Genomic DNA, 20389 nt, shown 5'->3' with positions numbered 1-20389 from the left:
TCTTTTTTTAGCATACTTTCATAGCAGCTTTTTGAGAATGCATGCTTTGGCTGAATACTGATCAGCACTGTACGTTGTTCCCCATAGATTTCCTGGCATTAGTTTGACAGGATTTCTTTTTCCTTGAAATTAATGACATTTACAATTAGTGGCCTTTTTGCCTTACGGTTGTTACATTCCATGCATGCTGTGTGCTCTTTCAACTGATTTCAGCTCATTACCCAATCTGGTTTTGCAGCTATCTTTAACCAGGTGCTCTGATAGGCCCCATATTTCAGACTGCTATGAAACACTCCGTGTTAGCTTATAGCCTTTGCCTTGAGAACTTCACACTTTTCAATACCATGTATTCACGTTCCTCAAGCTGGCACAACTCACTGAATTGGTTCTGAAAAAATTGCAGTCAGATAAAGAAGGTCATGGCGTAGAGGCATGCAACTTGTGCTATACTTGGTTCAGAATGTTACTGAATTCAGCTAATTCGTTGATTGAGTGATTGATTTTTGGTTTATCACGCACATGTGGTGGGAGGCAAAGGGAAAAGCCATTCAAGGATGGCTTCAGGGAGTCCATCATCCCTTTACTAGCCAAGACAGCAGCAGAAGCACAAGCATTTTGTTTACATTGTCCTACACTTTTTCAAAACCATCAAATTAAACACATCACTAGTTACTGCCCTACACAGAGCGTCATGCATAAGCATAGGTCACTTCACATCAGCATCATACATCAGCACAACTCTTTGTTACAATGTACACATCGTAATAGTGGCATTTAAGAATATAATTAAATACAAAAAAGACCACTCTAAAGGTCGATTTTAGCCTAGAAAGAATGCGTACAAGTCAGATAATTTTACTTTGCAAATATCAATTTGGTTTTTGTTATAGTCATTCAGTAAACACAGAAGTTTGTTGTGAAGCATTTGCTGACCATAACCAGTGCGACAATACAAGACATATTTCTGTTGTTCTTGTGTTATGTGACACTTCTTACCGATGGAGATTTACTAACCCCATGAAGAGAGAATTATGACAGTCATAATTCAGGCAATATTCACACAACAATTTATACTCATATGTGTCTTGTGCTCTAACTATCCTAAACTTTTTAAGGAGCTGGGCAGTAGGATGCAGAATTGGCGCATTCTCCATTATTATCAAAAATATTTTTTGCATTACTAATAGCTGTTAGAGGTTCGATTCTGTAATGGTACCTCAGATCAAATGACAGTAGTTTAGATACGAAGCGAACAGGGTATTATAAATCAACAATTTTACTTACTTTAGAATTAAGTAGCAGTTTCAGTTCAGAACTTCCGTTATCGCACCTAACTTTTTTAATATCGCATTGACATGGTCATCACCCACCGTGGTTGCTTAGTGACTATGGTGTTGGGCGTGCTAAGCACGAGGTCGCGGGATCGAGTCCTGGCCACGGCGGTCGCATTTCAATGGGGGCGAAATGTGAAAACACCAGTGTACTTAGATTTAGGTGCATGTTAAAGAACCCTAGGTGGTTCAAATTATTCTGGAGTCCCCCACTACGGCATGCCTCATAATCAGATCTTGATTTTGGCACATAAAACCCTATAGTTTTTTTGACATGGTCATCCTATAGCAGTGATTCTGAAAAATGCACACCAAGTACCCTAATGTAGCCAACTGACTCTATCTCTCAGCAGTGAAAAACAATGTTACCTTTTACTGAAACATGCTCACTTATAGAATGAAAAATCACAGCCTTTGTTTTTTCATATTTATCTTCAATTGGTTATTAGCTGTCCACATGCTTAATTCCTCTAAAGCAGCAATAGCTTTATGAAAAAGATCGGCATCTGATAAAGACGAAACATATATACTCGTATCATCAGCATAAATTATAAATTTAACTTCTGAGGAAATATGGACATTTATGTATAAATTAAAGATCAAAGGCCCGAGAATGTTACCCTGTACTACTCCTGAGATAATTTGCTTTTTGTCTGATACTATTTCATTCATTGATACAAACTGACGTCTTTATGAAAGATAACTTTTGAATAGCATCAAGGGAAGCCCACGGATGCCATAGTGACTTAATTTATCAAATAAAACTGACGTAATAGTTCTGCGGAAAACCCACAAAGTGGGGAAAAGTAATTAATAAAGGGAAAATGAGACATCCACCCAATCGTAGCAATTGCTACAAAGGAAACCCACACGGGTTTCTAGAAAGAAAAGCCTTGCAGTTTAAAAAAATATTCGTCCTGGTCCGAGGCTCGAACCCAGGACCGCCGCCTTTCTGGAGCAGCCGCTCTACCATCTGTGCTAGCCAGGCGTCTAGCAGATGGCAGGGCGAAGTCGAATTGGTCAACTCGAAGCAAAGGCCAGAGTTTGACGTAATAGTTCTGCGGAAAACCCACAGTAAAGCAACTGAAGAAAGTATCATAAGCCACATTTGCATCAGTAGAATGAAAAATATTGTCCCAACACACATTAATTACATACTTTGTGAAAGTCTTTAAGTCAGGGTAAAAGAAATTGTGAAGGTTGGTTGCTGAGGCTAGTTGTTCTGCTGTAGTAATTTGTCCAATATTGTTTTTAAAAATTTTTTCCCATAATTTGCTGTGCTGGTCTGCAAATGGAAAATGGTCTTACAGAGCAAAGTCTTGTGGTAAAGTGGATGGTACATGCATTGAATTTCAACACAGTCGTTGCCATGGCAGATGCATCAAATACGTTGTCCTGCAAAGCAAAAAAAAGAAAAGAAGAAAATGTTTCTGGAATGTATGTCACCTTATTCGCTTCAACACACTTTACAGTTCTCAGCAAGATAAACGTAATCTACATTCACTATGTCTCATTTATGGCAATTGTCATTCATTACCACCCTACTATTGCTTAGAAAAGTACATTTACCTTTGAAATATGCCTTCCCTGGGTTTCACATTCGGACAGCAACTGTAGCAGCAATTCTTCTTTGTGTTTCTAATCACAGTGCTGTAATAATCTTTCATCAACAGTGATTGGCTGCCACATGTCCTCATGACCAGGCTGTTGAATATTTTAGTGTACTTTTGTATATACTGCATGATTCGTAGTTTTCAATTATTTAGGCAAGCATATGTCTGACAGCATCTGTACTGCAAACAAATAAATAATTTCAGATAAAGTGCATTTCTTGGATATGCTAGCTGTCTCGTCAAGTAATATAGCCGAAATTTAGCTGGCTGTCAAGATCACAACTTGGTAATACTTAAGCTTGTTCTCTTGACTCTTGGACATCGCTTAAATTTAGTCTGAAATTCTTCACCCTTGAACTTTGCGCTCTGTTTCCAATAGCTTGGGACTGAATCTATGAAAGGTTCATTTTTATGAACAGCAGCATGTCTCTTCCCTCAGATTAACTTTACTGAAATACAAAATTGAAAAATAAGGCTATCTATTCGCATATCAGTATTTGTTCTTCATATATATATTATATATATTTTTAAGAGGTTTAGCACGTCACAATATCTTTAGCTGTTGAAAATTAAGCGTACTGACATGATATTTTGGAGTCTCAATTTTTTTTTTTTCCCATAGAATGAAGGTAGTAGATCTCTAAACCTCAGAAAAAAAGAACCAAGCCTCGGCGCGCCCTATTTAATTAACATAGTCACTTTTTTATGGTCAGTTTTAAATTCTTTTCTCGGGTAGCTACTGTATCACAACTTCATGACGCAGAAAGTCACGTGGAAGCAGGACACTTCCACGTTTCAGCTTTCGCTGCAGCTCGCTCAGTCGTCCGCTATGTCGCTATATAGGATCTAACGACGACTAGCAGCATACCAGATGACCGGGTGAACCAGAGCAAGTGCAAAACACTGCAATGTCTTGTTCTCACATTACCACCTTCTGCATCATGACGTCACGTCACGGTAGAAATGAAACCAAAACTGGCTGTAGAAAAGCTATTATGTTATATTAGATTAATTGGGGTACACTGAGGCTTGTGGGCGTTTCTTTTCTAGGGTTTTAGGTGTGGGACTCTCACTCAATGCAAGAAATGAAGATTCGAAGATATCATGTTCATATGCCTTTAACGTCTGCCACTGCGCAGGTAGTATATTTTATTGTGATATATCACAGTTGAGATGCTCACCAATTTGGGGAGTACCATTGTAAAGATAACTTTGGCTTTATAGCCAGAATTGATGTAGAAAACTGGAGTGTTCCTCCACATTTCCAGGACAGTGTCATGCACACAAAGACCAACACCTCGTGAAGCATTGTTTCTCCATTTTGTTACACTTGCCATATTATATGTGTTCAGTGACAAAATTTATTCTTGTTCCCCTGTCAAAGTTAACTTGTGCATCTGTGTTCCCTAATGCCTCACAGGCCAATACCTAGCATATCTCACACCGAAGATAGCTCTGGGACATAATCATTTTTAAAGTCATTTTTTATCACTGACTGGTATATTGTGAATAGAGACCGGAACTTTAGGTCCAATGGCTGTTTTTTGCTTACATCCTTATCATGCTTATTGAACATAATAGAACAAATGATGGGTCCAGAAACATTTTAGTGGCACCTTTATTGGGCCTATAGATGCCGATTTCAATGTTGGTGCCTATATAGCATTTTATGAGCCTAAAAATGCCTTTCTTTTTCGCGTTTTGTCTTAGCATCCTTTCGTTCATACACAATGTGAAAACCAGCTAGTGAAATTGGCTTAAAACAGCCATTTATTACCATAACACTTTGCCGGCATGAAGGCTGTTATTAACAGCTTTGCAGCAGAGTAGACTACAGGGTGTCTACCAACTGGGAAAATCGGGAATACTCAGGGATTTTAAATAGTCTGGAGATACTTGGGGAAAACTCAGGGAATTTCTGCTTTTATCAGGGGAAATTAGCTGTAATCTTATTGAAAGGGAACAAAAGTCGTGTTAATGCTCACCCGAGTAACATAGAGGAATAGTAAGGAATCGACTTTGATGCCGTGTTGTTGGTTGGAGGAGTTTGCAGTGTACGGTCAATGCCGGCCGCTTTTTGGGACATGCCCCATAATTCAGGTGGCTTCACGGCAGCGCCGTGTACACTCATAGAGTCCAGTGGCGTAGCAACGGAGGGGGCCGGGGGGCCCCGGGTGCACGGGGCCAGTATGGAGGTGTGTGTCATATACGTCTGAAGACACCCGAAAATTGTCGATATTCTCGCCTTCCTCGACTACACCTGTGGGGGGGGGGGGGGGTGACAGAAGAGCTAAGGGCCCCGGGTGCCACATGACCTAGCTACGCCACTGATAGAGTCAGTGTATAAGAACGTCTGAAATTTCGGACGCAGGAACCCTTCGCTGTCCGATTTTCCGGACTTTTTGCCGTGATCGCAGGTCCGAAACGGAATTAATCAAAGCCACCACCGCCGCCATTCTGATTACCTCGCCGCCTCCAACCGGCACTCTCGCACGCAGATGCGCCGCCACCACCGCGGCAACGCTAGGCCTAGCTGCTTCGACGTTCGCTATTAAGCGCTTTGCTTTTTGGTGCCGTGTTTTTCATTAAATCAATTCGCCGCTGTCAGCAATGGCACCGACTCCGCCTTTGTAATCCTCGCGGTTGGCTTCGAAGCTCGGAAAGCACGGCGCGTTGCATAATGCCGGCTCCCGAAAGTCAACTTCGACTCAATGAAGCAATGTTACGCGGTGAAGCATACGCTAAGTATTGCGGTGAAGCTTAACAAGCGTGTGAAGGGGCAATTGTTACGGGATACAGTATGTATTCTTTAATTGTACACGCGTGCGCATGCCGTCTCCTCTCCCAGTACGAGCACCGATATGCCTAATAAGTGTACTGGCAGGCCCTCAGAGAGTTTTCAGACGTGCCTGTGGCGATTTGTGCCGTTAAAGGGAACCTGAAACGGTTTTCAATTTCCATGAATTTCTGGGATTGGGAAGAACAGACCTAATAATTTACGGTTCCGAAATTTTTTCTTCGTTTTGTTAATATAAGGGGCGGAAATCGCTGTCTAAATCACCCCCGCAGACAAGCCCCCATCGCTTCCCGGAGCGCCGGGTGAGGTAGTTGCCAGAGGAGAGAACCGGCGAGAGTGAAGTCATTCGCGGGGACCGAGCTGCCGGACCGGCGTGCTGGCATGTACTGGCATGCCTCTTTCTGTCCTGCGCTTTACTGAACAACGCAACGAGAGATCTGCCGCTGCCGCCGCTCACGTTTGTTTTCTTTTGCGTTTTTCGTAAACTGTTCTTTCGTGAAGCTGCCCGTCGCGGCAGCTTCACGTGCATGCTCGCGCGAGCAAACGCCGCTGGCACGCTGCGAAGCATAGACGGAAACGCGCGCAGTAATAAATTTTGTGACCGGACTTCGTGCGTAGCTTCCACAGCGTTGCATCTGAGGTATGAAATGGAGTATAGGCTTGCCTAGTGACATTCGACGTACGGTTGCAGTTATCCTGTTTACCACACGGCGGTGCTAAAACTGCCTAATATCTTTTTGTCAACACAAGCATGGAGCACGCATACCGATTCTTTATCGAGCCACAATCGCAAAGTCGTCGAACCATAGTCTGAATATTGCACATATAATAAATACCTCTGGCCATCCCTGGATGTATATGATAAGCAACTTCCGTGACTGTACCTCGCAGCACTGCATGTGCGCGCTTTGAAACGCGGCACTTATCTTCGCGATCGTGTATCAACACTCAAAAAACCACGGGACTTTAGACAAGCAGCGGCAAGGTGCTTGACATCGCGGAATCGCACCCGTGTTAACAATCTAATGAGAAGTTAGTGCTTCGGCATTCTTCCAGCCGCAAGTTCCCGGTGACACTTTAGCGCATTTTTTCTCCCGTCATTGGAACGTGCAGCTACATGAAAAAAAAAACATACGTACCAGCTAAGATTTTCAACGCGCGAGAAGGTGCACAAATCGCTCTCGCTGTTGGCACACTCAACATCGTCGTTGCCGCCGTTACCGCCGTTGCCGCCATCGTTTTCCCTATCGGCTGTCGGTTCGAACATGTACGGCGAAAATACAAGATGTCCGAGACAGCGAGAACGTTCCATAATGCTTACAACTCAGCTATGAAGCCAGAACAAAACAGCGTGGTACGCTCTGAAACGGCGGTGCCGACCGGCGACTGCCGCGATTGACGTCACAGCGGCCCCGACCAATCACGGGCAACAGCGGCGTTCGCGCGATGCCCTGAGGCGCTGGTGCGCGTTTTCTTGGAAAAACAGCCGCTTGCGTTTGTTTCCGCCCTTCTCGAACCAGATATTCGTGTTCAGGGGACTCAAAACTGTAGAATGCCGCAGAGAACTCATTTTTTTCGAAAGGTGTTTCAGCTTCCCTTTAAGGGCAGTAAAAGACATGCATTCATCTTTTCGGACTGCTATCGGACATTTTCGCGGCTCCTAGGTAGTCCGAAAAATTGGACGTTAACTGTACTACAGACCAAGAGGATGTTTCAAATGGTCCGCAGGGCGAACGCGTGGCGGAAGGAGGACGAGAACACAAAGGACTGACGAATTGAATGAACGAAAAAGGAGGTGTGCCGCCTCTTCTTTGAAGGAGCTTGAGGTCAAAAAACAAAAGGCTGGCTGACGCCGAGATGCAGGTGTCATACAAACCAAAATAAACTCCTAAAAGCAGTGAGATGCAAAACGGAGGCGTGGTGCGCGGGCTGAGAGTATGTCAGGACAGTTGAGGTCCTCCTTTCAGCTGCTGAGAGAGAATCTCACATGTGACAAAGTTTGGGCCTTATACCAATGAGCTTGCTATCAGTTAATAGAAATAACTCATATTCGAAAATATTTACTTTTGTATGCTTCTCTTTTGATTCATATTGGAAAATGTTCGACTCGATTTGCAATGGGCTTTACCATTTTTTTTTCCCCCGAAGGTTTTTTTTTTTGTTGTTGTGCATTTTACTAACCCGTTCCTTTTGTTTCCTTTTTGAATAAAATAAACACTACTCCTAGGTATTCAAACTGGACAAAGTTTTTTTTAAAATATTTTTAAACATGCATTTCAGTCCGTCTTGAGATAAAACGAAGTTCTGTGTCAGTCGGGAATTTTGCAAAGGCACTCAGGGAAAAGCTGAAAAACTCAGGGAATTCGGAGATGTCAACTTGGTAGACAGGGTCATAGAGCATGATTGTGAGAAGGGCTAAAACTGTTCCACACGACAATACATTTCATTGTGACTTAGCTTAAGTACTTCTTTGCTCTTTTCACATTTTTAGCCAACATCATCAAGAAACTAATGTTCGGGCGCAACTCTGGCCTCAAATGTGGGGCTAATTTTGGACATTCAGGAAAGGTTCACGACTATTTTAAGTATATCTCTTGCTGATAGAGTTAGTTCTAAACAATAATCTCTGTTGGACAAAATCCCATGTTTTTCATACTAAAAGAGCTGTCAACAATTCTGACCGGCAAACATTCTGCAATTCCAGAGGGCTCATCGAGATCATCGAACATTCTGAAGTTCAAGTATGCCGCACTAACTTTGGTGGATGTCGAGCTACTACTACTCAATGAAAAAAGGCACAACTTGAAACCTGAAAATCGTGAGATGGTGCTTTTCAACTGCTGTCATAATTTTTTCCATATTGTCTAGACGCACTAGAATTGGATAAATCTTACCTTCACAACTTGCCTCATTCTGTTTTATCAAGAAAATTAAGTTAATTTACAAAACAGGGGTTTAGTGGTCTATGTTCCTTAAAGAATCTTAATTTAGCCTCAGATGGACAGCGAATGTTCTTAATTATTGAGCCTATAGCATATGCCTTCATTGACAGCTCTAAGGCCTGCTATAGGCACCTCAAACTGCATCCTTTAATGCCTAAACGTCTGGTCTATAGTTATGAACGTGACAAAACAATTTTTTGTTTAGATGCAATGGTTACATGCGGAAGATAGCATCTCCATCTACGTGGAAAAAGTAACCACCTCTTTGTGCTTGTGAAAATGGCTTTTCTTTGCCTAAACAGTGTTACAGTGTGTAATAGGTTAGTATGTTGAAGCAGTGACCTGAATTTTCATGCAAGTTCGCAGTATTTGAAACACACTTCATGGGTGCTTTTTGTCGTTCGGGAATGCGCAGTGGCCTAAATCAGATTGATGTTTATTTTCTGAAGAGCTGTTGGAAAGAATATGCTTAAACGACTTCCATACAGTTCAGCATGCACCAGACTATATATGCAGTATTAATATGACAAGTAATCACTTTGGAGTTATTGAAAGCATTGATATGAAGGCAGTTCCAATAAAAAATATTAGTGGATCCAATCGGAAACTTCTTAAGTACCACAAGCTTGCATTGAACCACTTGGGAACACCGTTTCGATGTAATTAAATTGCCTCCCGGATGTATTCAAATGATAGCCCATTTGAAGAAAATTGATGACCAATTGGTCAGCCGTTTAGATCTGATTGGAGCAGAACTAAATGTAATTGCTTGCCCATCTAGACTTCCATGGCAAGCCAATTGGGCCTAACTTGTGCCACTCAATCGTACCTTTGTAGTCATACAGTTTAGGATTACTGGTGACCCAGTTGGACCTGGGTGAATGGAGAGCTTTGTGAATGCAGCTCTTAAATATGGGTGATGCCTGTTAAAGCTAAAGAAACCAGGTTGTCTGGTTATGTGCGCTCAAGTCAAGAAACCTAGGCAGAAAATTGCTTCATTGATGCACCCCTTGTTTCACTTAATGTAATCTTGCCCACATTATATCTATATCAGTAAATTCTGCCCCAGCAAATAGCACCAGTTTTTCACAACAAAGAAGTAGATTTTTATGGCAGACTCTATTACTCAAAGTAGATCCTGCTGTTCATTGATCATACCAAAGTACAAAGATCTCTTATTTCTGGCCTTGCACTCAGTTCTGCAATTATGAACTATTTTATTTTTTTCACAGCATTGCTAATCTGCGTGGCTTTCAAACGAAACCAACCGGCATATCAATTAAGTTCCGTTGAAACAAATTGTATCAAGTCCCACTAAACCAGCTAGAATTTAGGGTCTTTAAGGCCAGTTGCTAATTGTAGATTACAACATCATATGAAACCCATGAAAAACCACTTGATCAATGTGACGACTCAAATATATGGACCAATGGGACATACAACGAGGACCAACGTAAGGTTTGCATCATAGCTGAAGGGAAAATGAACACAGCAATATATTTCACTCTGCTGCACAAGGCAAGTATGTGTGCGGTTGTGCGAAGAGTCCAGCAGTGACTAGTTTCCTTATTATGAAAACATGCATGCTATGCAGACCTGTTTTCTGGACGAGTTTTCAACCATCGCATAAACTGCCTACACAGCGAGGCCTTTTGCTTCTTCGACCACTCGTCATGCGCAAGTGGTCCACCACCTATTAGACAGTTTTAGCAGAGCATTTACGACCTGCTGCACTCAGACCGGCATATATAATACCGGTGTCGCAAGTACATATCTGATCGCAATTAGGGCTGATCCGGATCGGATTTCTCGATCGCGATCAAGAATGGTCGCTGCTACACGGTCCAATGATCCAGATCGAGTTATTATCGTCTGCTGATCGTCAGAAACTCTCAGAACTGCATAATCTGTTAGCTACAAATTCAGATTTGCAAAATATGGTTAAATTTGGACAATAATTCAATTTTACAGCTTATTATTGCTGGTAAGATTTTTAAACGCTTTTTTATTGAGCTGGCGCCACCGTCGGCGTGACGTGGCATGAGGGATCACGTGGACACAGCGGCCGCGGCGGCTGCTTCGGAAGCGCCGAAGCGAGCTGAAAACGAAAGTTTAAAGTCCAACCTGCGCCGCGGTTCTGATTAAGTGGTGAAGCTTTATTGCCTTGGGTGTCTGCTTGACAACATTTGAAAGCACTATAATAGGCATTGGCTGCCTTTGGAGGCGTGCAGCATGGTAGGCTACTGGTCGGTGCCGCAGCGCCGGACGCGCGCAACGGAGCGCCGGACCCACGCAACGGAGCCCAGTGTCAGCCTTATTCACACGTAGCCGTAGGGCAAGGAGCTGCGTGAAGCTTGGCCGGCGGAACTTAGAACCAGCAGACAGCCATCGGCTACAACTCGGGTGTGCAGCAAGCACAGACGCGAGGAAGGTTTCTGCTACGGCGCCGGGACTGCGCGATGTTCGGAGAGTAGCAGAAAACGCGCATTGAGACGCTCGCCCGCGCCCGGCTGCCCGGCTAATGTCATGACGCTTTATTAGGCCTATGAACTTGTTGATATTAGATTCTGGCACGTTCACTGCAATGGAAAGGGAGCTGTAAGAAGCGCATAAAAAAAGGCATGGCATATGGTCATGTTTGTGTTATGAATTAATGTACTGGATTACGAAAAAGAAGCAGAGGGAAATCACACGCTGAGAAGACCGATAAACATACAGTGCGACGCAACTTGAGAAATAATATTCAAATGTCCAAGAATTTAGAAGACAAAAAAAGATTGAATCCTCGCGACGGCATATCACAGTCGCCGTAGGCGTCGAAGCCGAACTGTTTTGAGCAGTTCTGATAGCGTCCACGCAACAATTGTTGCTAGTGTGCTGTCAAATGTTCATATGCTGCGGCCTAAAGCTCAAGGCACGGTGCAAAAACGCGCTCACAGCGAAAGCAAAACATTGTGCTTGGATATGCATGCAGACGCACAGTCGGTCGCTGCGAACCCGTGCGATCGCTGCATTGAGGCTTCATTCTATTGTGCTCAATTTGTTTATACAGACAACCAACTATAAGAACATATTTCACATAGTTTACTCTCAGCGTTTGCCTACCTTTCACGCAAGAAGCCGGTTCGGGAGACTCCATCGCGGCGACCGTGCGCAGTGGCGTTCACTGTACGTATTCGGTAAAGAGATGGCGTCTTTAAACGATTATGTGCTTTCAGTTTGCTCGAGACGTCAGCCTGTTATCGCGATTAAGGGGCTGATCGCGATTCTCGGTTCACGATCGCCCAGATCCGGGTTCCGCAGGATCGCGATCTCAAATGGCCGTGTAGCAACACCCGATCCGAGTCAAGCTCGATCCGGATCGGCCGCGATCGCGATCAGAAGTGTACGTGTGACACCGGTATAATTTGCACGCAGCCGCTCGGCAGAACGCTACCGAGAACGCTGGTGCGCGTGCGGGCAACGCTGCCCACGTTCCGCTAAGAACTCGATTTCGCGGGAGCGTCCATAAATTTTTGTAGGAAACTCTATGGGAGCGTCAGGGTGCGTCTATTAGTCGCCGCCTTGGTCGTTACGTCACTGGTGACTCTGGGGGACGCGCTTGTTAGATAAACGAAATCAATGCATTCTACGCAGCCACCATCGGGGCGTGTGAAATGTTTGGAGCGGAGCGTTTTTGTAACGCTCTGCCAAAAGCTGTCTGTTGTCCAGGGACCGCGCGCGAGCAAGCGAAGATCGTTTGCGCATGGCTTGCGTGTGTCGGCATCAGCAGGATGTCGTGTTCGCGATAAACCGTGTACCTCTCGCGACTTGAGCGGGGAACGCGACCCGTACGACGACCGTCCGTGACTTATCGCGCTTGTCGCGACTGATAATTTACCGCCTTTGCGCGTCAAGTATTCGACATCGCGCGCTGGCAGACTTCAACTACGCGTTTCTGCAGACGGTCGACGAAAAACTCGCGAAGCTCAGCCTGCTCTATTACGGTTATAGTTTCCTTAATGAAGCATTATGTGCCCCCTAACGCGAAAACCCGTCGGTGTGACTGAAAAATGGTACCAAAAGTGGCCGACAGCTTAAAAACACGTCAAAAATGCTCGGATTGACGTCAAATCTCACAGGGAGGTCCCTGTAAACAAAGTAAATTAATTGCATTGAAAAGAAAGTTTAGTACGTTTCGGTCTGGGTGGGAATCGAACCCGGGCCTCCGGGGAGCGAGGCGAGCACGCTCGGTTTTGGCTGACTGCTTAGTGCTGGCGTTCATGAGCGTGTTCATGACGTTACGTGGTCTACATACGATAATGCTTTCGCATTCCCACGCGTGCGGTCTTAGGCGTTTCTGCTGGTTTTTTTTTTTGTTGTTGTTGTTGTTGTTCTCTACTCTCCCTCTCTCTCACTCTCTTTCCCCGCCTTCCTGTCTTGCGTGCCGGCGATTCCCGCTTGCGTCCAGCGTGTCGTCTGCTGGTGCCATAACCTTGCAGAAAATAGACTTATATGTGCTCCAAAAATAGCGTTCGCCTTGCAGGAGTTCCGCACACATGCACACGCCTGTTCTCTTTTTCTCTCTTTCGCTACGCGTGACAGTTCAAGTGTGTAACCTCCGGGGCGAAGCAGAGCCGAACCCATTTTCGCAGTAAAGGGCGGAAAAGAACGGCGTGCCGGTCGCGTAGGGCGCGGATGTTTATCGGCGCACTTTTTTACGTTTTCGTTGTTTGGGTCTTCTGCAAATGGAAGATAGTGGCTGCGGGAGGACGAGAAGTCCGGGAGGTGCAAGAGCTTCGCGTGTATCGTGCGAACGCACATCACGATGGTTGTTAAGCTGACGTCATGGTCCTGTCATGCTACCTCGTGTTTTCGCACCGTTCTCGATCAGGAGCCGGTGACCTTAGTCATTTTGCTGCCTAAGAACGAGCTTTCCATGAGGGAATATATATAGTCATATCATAAGAAGCCAACAAACGCGGACACCAAGGACAACATAGGGGAAATTACTTGTGCTTAACAAATGAAATAAAGAAACTATAAATTAATGGAAATGAAAGTGGGTGAAAAAACGACTTGCCGCAGGTAGGGAACGATCCCACAACCTCCGCATTTCGCAAGTGATGCTCTACCAATTAAGCTACCGCGGCACTGTTTCCCCATCCACTTCCTTGGGTATCTATGTTTCCTAGTAGAACCCTGGGAGTGTTAGCCAGCACCACCACTCACAGACGTTGGCGGCAGATGGATGGGACATATAATGACCAACCGTATTCTACTTGGCTGCTGGTGGAAAATGTTGGCACCAACTTAATTGTCAACATGCAGTCCCTTTCTTTTCCAGTGATAAAAACACCCGTGTAAAAAAATGTTTGAAATGTGGTGTAGTTGGACAAAGCGTCACGGGCTCGTGCTGCCAGAAGGAATACGGTGAGGTGCCAACGGTCTTCAGTTTTTTTTTTTGTGTGCTAAATAAGTATGCATAATGAATGTAAAGAATCTGGCTCTCTTATCCGTCTTGTTGCTACTGCTGTCGACGTCTACTGTAACCAAGTAGATCGCGAAGTGTAGTGCGCCTACAGACAAGCTAAAACTTTCTATTTTCATGCAGGTAACGTGCAGCAGCAGCAGCCACAGCAACAACCGCAACGAGTCGAAATCATCAAGCGTGGTCCAGCGACTACAGGGGAGCGGGTCTCTGCAAGGCCCGTGATGCTGAGTGGTGGTCGCAAGGTGCTGCTGGTCCAGCGCAGGGATCCTCCGCCCCCTGCACCGCAGCGCGGCTCGGCTGCTTGGCGTTGAAGGCAGCTTTCTCTTGTGAGCTACCAGCATAAAATGTGTCGTAGTGGGAGTGTGCAGCCCGCTGCCCTTTAGACACTGTCAATCTTTTAATGCAGAAGGTAGGACATACGCAAATGCGTGTCTCTCATGTTTTATTTTTAAAGAATATTTTTTCTTATTTTAGAATCGCAGATGCAACATCAACTAGCCTGATCTTGCAAGTTCTTGAAATATCATGCTGCACTGATTTGCAGAAATGTACAGTGCTTCTCAAAACAGTGGTAAAGTAGTTTGGTTTATATTCGGGACGTAAAAAATCATCAGTGTTTTACAAGTAGCAGTGCTCGGCAAGCTAAAGCTACCCTGGCAAAGCTTAGAAAACGTAGCTGGCAGAAAACCTATGCGGCTTGATTAGCCACTTATAAAACATTAAAGCACAAACGAGACATTTTGTACATAAAAGGCTGCAGGCTACGCACTCCTGTCCTCAGATTTCCTTTTGTGCTGATGGTACTTGGTCTATAACAATGTCTAGTGAGCTGACGGAGGAAGTTTTCCAAAGGACATTCCAGGCATTACATTGCAATATTGAAAGGGCCGGCATTACTGGAATACTGTCTGAATGTGCCTGCGCCAGTGCTTGGGACGCGGCACGTTTGTGCCTACTGAGAATCGAAGTGAGTAATCTCCGAATCATTAACGAGGTCATGAGCATTTGTTGACCAGTTGTGACCCTACATTATCTAAGAATCTCCTAGGTCATTTGTAGCACTATAAACAACTTTTCCACCAGCTGCAAGTTGGCTTCTGGTTGGAGTGTCCATTGGACAAGTTGCAGACATTGACAAGATTGGTTGATTGGCAGTGCGGCTAGGCTTGGCAGCCTCACTCGTGTTATGAAAAACTGCTCTTCGTTGTGGAAGTTCAGCTAGGGGAACACAGCCGGCCCTTTGTTCCTCTCATGGCGCACTAGCTAGTGTTGTAGGTCATGCAGTGTGTTCATGGAATTTGGTCCTGCAAGACTATGGCCGCTGCTTGAGCCACTACATAGCCACATTCTGAGAGAAAAAAAAAACAAAACATTGTCATTACATTCACTGGTGGTCGTTTAGCAGTGCTTGCAGAACCCAGTTCCATACTAGCAAGGATCTCAAAACTTTTCTCTGCAGAGCCATTGTAAATAAGCATCTTGTGCCGCACGTGCTAATAGCAGCAGCTGTGTGTTGCACCCGCAAAACTCATCTCCCCTTACTCACAGTGCCATGGTCACACATTCACGGAGTGGAAAATAAAATAAAAAAAGCCACGTGTCAATGGTCTGTGTTCTGTTTGAATGGACTGCCTGCGTTCGCACAAGCCACTGTGTGATGTCTGGGAAGTGAAGTTCAAGGTGGGTAAACACTCCACATTTGAAACACGGAAAAACAGTTTAATAGTGAAAAATGAATTTGGCAACCATGATGTGTGACCTCGCAGCAAATGAGGCACCGGTGAGTTAGACTGCCGTCTCGGGGTCTGAACGATAGCAAGGTCGCCGGCCCCAGCTCCATACGCTCACCAGAGCATCGTCTGTAAAAGGCAAAGTACAGGATGTTACCCAAGAGTATATGAAGAGTAGAGACATGTTCACAGACTTAACCACTCTGCAGCCAGACACTACATAACGGACAGCTAAATAATATGCTCAAAAGCGGTGATGGCATTTTTTCAGTGCATTTAACCACTTCTGCGATTGCAAGATGCATACTGCGGAAGGGGGGAAGTATGAAAAAAAAAACTTGGTCAGGTAGTCGGATGCAGAACCCATGTGCTCGATTAACATTTCCAGGAAACACCACTTTAATGCTTAACATTTTTATAGAATCGCATGGTAATTACAAGTCTAACAGCTGCTGTGATCCAGCAATGTTTCATTAGAGCCAAGATAATGTAACAATTAGATTCCTTAACACGTTTCTTTGTTCGTTTCGGCAGTGCTCCACCCACATCAGCAGAATCGGCCGGTTGTGAATGGTGAATAATAGAACTAACCAAAAGGAATTCTTATGTTATACCAGCCTAGGGCTTTAACAGGAAGTTTGCAGAAGTTATATAGAAGAGCTGCAAAGGTATACACAATACAATTTGTTATAAAAATGCTATCAAAATAAAGGCAGGTGACAGCTTTTATGCGACCATTACTGCTTTGACCCTAGAAGACTGCACCGTGTTCAACGGTAAATAAAAATGGCACCAGCTATGTGAAGTTGCACACAAATTACAGGTCCTCTCTACTAAAGCCAGGCCACACGACATGTATTTTAAGTGTCAAATCTTTGCAGTGTGTTGTTTACATGACGCTAGGCAGCCCTTTTCATTACAGTTTTCTTTATCTTCTTTCGGCGTGCACAGCTCTTCCTCTTTCTTCAGTAGGTGCTTAGTATACTGTACTTGTAAGTGACAGAGGCTCTGAGAACATGTAGCATTTGAAGTAAAACATTCCACATTTGCATGAATACAACTTAAGGCAAACTTTTGAGACCAGAAAAACAATTGTAACCTGCCATTATCCACGTCATCACAGCCAAGAAGTGGCATGAAGAAACATACCCGTAAACATGTTTCTGTTCTTTTAACAATTAAAAAAAAATCACATGGAGCATATAGTGAAATTTTGCGCATTCAGGTGGACTACTTGAAGAGGACGACCTAAGTTGTGCAAGAGATTGCAGCATCGAGGTGGCTAATCAAAAATGCCCCCTTACTGAATTAACCATTTAATTATTCACCTTAGGGCACTCGTTGAAGTAGCAAAATCATAATAAAGCAGCAGAGAAGCCAGCTTTTTGCTTAGCAGAAATAGACTGGCACCATTCTTGAGATGTTTGTTGCTGAAAGCCAGTTTACCTAAAAATGCAATGAAATTACAGTTAAGATCATCCCAAACTCCTTGATGCAAGCTTTTGGGAAACTGCTAACTGTGGAATGCCAATGTGTTTTGCAGCTTTGAGGCCAGATATCTTGAAAGTGCTACTACAATTACGATTTCTACTAAGCAAACTCAACTTCACTACTGCGAGACTTCAATTTTGCAATTGCACCATATGCCCTAATGTGAATTATTAGAAATATACATATTCTTAATTGGCCACATGGGCACTGCGATTTGTCATGCAAGTAATGTTTTCCACCTCCATAAATGTACCTGAAAAGGTGAAACAACACTTATCACAGGCAATATTTTAAAAATCTTTTCAAACTAAGTTCCAGTTGGCTCTCTTCCATAGCTGAGCACTTGGTGGTTAAGCCCCGTGGTCGTAAGATAAATTTAAGTATTCCAATGACACCGAACTAGCTCCCAAACACAGTGCACTAGAAATACAGCAATAAATAAATATGGAAGCGGGTAGCAGGAATTGCATGCTAATCACAAACAAGCTCATCTAGAATTTGCTAACTACTTTGCACAGTGCTTCAGTGCACAGGCTTCTGTAATGGAACACTGTCATTGCTCAAGATGTCTGCACTTAGGAAAAATTTCGATACTAGCACCAGTTTAGAGGGACCTATCCCAAATTGTGCCACAAAATACATGCTATTCGATTGGTGGTCCTGCCGTGTGTAAGAGCAATTTGCAGGAAAATACGTGGAACAGCAGAGTATTTGCACCATATGTGCAGTATGCACGTCTCGGAATTAATAATAAATGGTCGTGCCTCAAGCACTACGGTATTCTATATTCAATTAAGCCACCAGAGGCAACAACTCGGCCGAGATAACCGTTTGGCTGGCTTCTCATTTATTGCTAAAGGCTACTTGCTCACAAACGCATCCTCATCTTGCTAATGAAAGCAGACAACTGTCATTTGCGAGAAATGGCACAAGGTGGCATTGCTAAAAAGCAGCAGGGAAAGAGGAATCTATGCCAATCCTTAACTGCTAAGAAAGATGGAAAATGTTCAAGGGGAGGTAGAAATTAATGTGCACCTATACCATGCAATGTCTTCCCACCAAGCCATGCACACAAGCTTGCCGCAAATTGTGCGAGCCTGCTGTTAACGGAGACATTATTTTGCTACACACAGAAGCTTTCGCACTCTGCAATGGCTCGGCAGGTCGTCGTCGTGACGAGACAAGGCACGGTTAGCATAGAGACAAATGATTTTCTCCCCCAACTGCTCGCTCAATCAGTAAGCAAAGTCAAGGGCTGCCATTTGTACTCGTTCTTTTCCCAGAGCTGCTCGAACATGCGCAGAACGCTCGTGGACCAGAAATTCTTGATATGATGGGGCGACGATGTGATGATTGCGCAGTGGGCTACGCGCAGCGTCTCACCCTTCTCTCCGCGAGACGCTGCGCGAACAGCGTTCTCTTTCATCTGGATGAGCAGCTTGGTCGTCTCGGACGCATTCTCGGCGTGCTGGTTGTTCTGCGTCGATTCGGTGACGAAGAGCAGTTTGCGCACCACATCCTTTCCGACCACGTTGTCGAACACGGCCTGGAGGAAGGTGTCGCCGCTGATGGTGAGCTTGAGCTTGTCGCGGTTCCACACCACCACGCGGCAGCGTTCCATCGCCGTCATGGTCACCTGGAAGTTGTCGCCGCCGCTGCTGCCCACGCCGAACCACTCGGGCGAGTCCAGGAACTCGAGCCGATCGACGATCTGCAGCGGCCGGCCCTTGTGCGAGACGAGGAATCTGCCGCTCAGCACGAGCGTCAGGCAATCGGCGCGCGTGACGCGTTCCACGGCGTACGTCTGCTGCGGGTCCACGTCCTTCACCGTCTTGATGCAGCATGCCGCCGCCTGAAACTGCTGGCGCGACACTTTGAGCGGCTGGAAGAGCTCCTGGTACACGACCTCCATGTGGGGCGCCAGTCGCACCGGCCGCAGTACATACATTAGCACGCACACATGCACTAGGTTGATGGCAGTGAAGAATGCGTTCCAAACCATAGTGTCGAAGGCGCACAAAATAACGTAGCCCCAGAGGGCGAAGAAAAAGCTGCCTATTGTCAGGCACACGCGCAGGTACAGGAGCCCATAGAGGCCCGCGGGCGCCATGTACGAGAGGAAGAGGAATATGTTGGCCAACTGGAAGAGTATGTGGTTGGTGGGCAGCCACGTCGGGCACACGGACGTCGAGAAGTAGGAACCCACGCTGTAAGCCTGCAGCGTGTCGGTCGCCGTCGCGTTGCCCGCCGACATCGCGTCGCCCGCCGACATCGCGTCAGGACGACCGCGCACCGACGCACTGGAGAGGGCTTCGGTTCCGCGGCAGCATATCCTCGCGATCAGCAGATAACAAACGCGCGCGAGATACCGACAACGCCAGACACGCCACGCTCATCCTTACGCTGAACGACACAATCCAGCACGACCCAGCAGGCTCCGCTGCCTCTGCGGCAGCCTCTACAACGACGCCCGCACGCAGCGATTACTGAAGCCAATGAAAATGAAGCCAAAACGCGCGGCCGCACGTGTCGCTAGAGGAAGTTAAAGAAGCTACAGCCATACTACAGCGAACACAACAGAAACAAACAAGAAAAAGCAAAACAGGTCTCGTTCTGTAGCTGAGAGCGCAGCGCATTTTTCTGGTCAGAGTGACGCCATAGAATAAAGAACCGCCGTGACGCAGAGAACATAGTACGGTAGTATGCGCGGTTATATTAAAATAAACAGTAAAGAAGAAAAAAATAGCTAACCTTGTAAATGACTCATGCATGAAATGACTGGTTGAAACAGGCAAGGTAATCAATATAGTTATCAACGAGGACCGCAAGAGATCTAGAAACAGCAATAAACTTTCGTGTGCCCCGACATATGAAAACGCTTAATGTACTTTAAACAGCTTTTAGTGCTACTTTCAAAGACTATTTAGTACATCCGCGAATGACTTTTTCAGGTTGTTTTTCTTCCGTTTCCTCTGCCATTGGCTAGATCAATGCCTCCTTTACTAGATGCCT

General features: G+C 45.1%; 2 protein-coding genes across 3 annotated transcripts in view; one reads left to right on the top strand and one right to left on the bottom strand.

The window, feature by feature from the left end:
• The window catches only part of LOC142585491 (uncharacterized), a 30368-nt gene extending 14608 nt beyond the window's left edge, over positions 1-15760 (top strand). The window contains exons 6-7 of one of the 2 annotated variants that reach the window (XM_075696283.1): positions 8446-8559; positions 14277-15760. In XM_075696283.1, coding sequence (XP_075552398.1) covers positions 8446-8559; positions 14277-14467 — 305 coding nt within the window. In that variant the 3' untranslated portion in view covers positions 14468-15760. The remainder of the gene's footprint in view (positions 1-8445; positions 8560-14276) is intronic. The other variant, XM_075696284.1, reaches the window with a different exon arrangement.
• Positions 15761-15854: 94 nt separating this feature from the next.
• Positions 15855-20180, bottom strand: LOC142585492 (popeye domain-containing protein 1-like). Its single transcript, XM_075696285.1, has 2 exons — positions 18761-20180; positions 15855-16015 (listed from the first exon to the last, which is right to left on the bottom strand). Exons 1-2 carry the CDS (start codon positions 19647-19649, stop codon positions 15942-15944), a joined length of 963 nt encoding a protein of 320 aa, XP_075552400.1. The 5' UTR covers positions 19650-20180; the 3' UTR covers positions 15855-15941.
• Between the last annotated feature and the right edge of the window lie 209 nt (positions 20181-20389).

The sequence above is a fragment of the Dermacentor variabilis genome, chromosome 6 (genome assembly GCF_050947875.1).
Source record: "Dermacentor variabilis isolate Ectoservices chromosome 6, ASM5094787v1, whole genome shotgun sequence".
Taxonomy (NCBI): domain Eukaryota; kingdom Metazoa; phylum Arthropoda; class Arachnida; order Ixodida; family Ixodidae; genus Dermacentor; species Dermacentor variabilis.
Note: the sequence above shows the minus strand (reverse complement) of the source record. Positions and strands in the feature narration are given on the sequence as shown.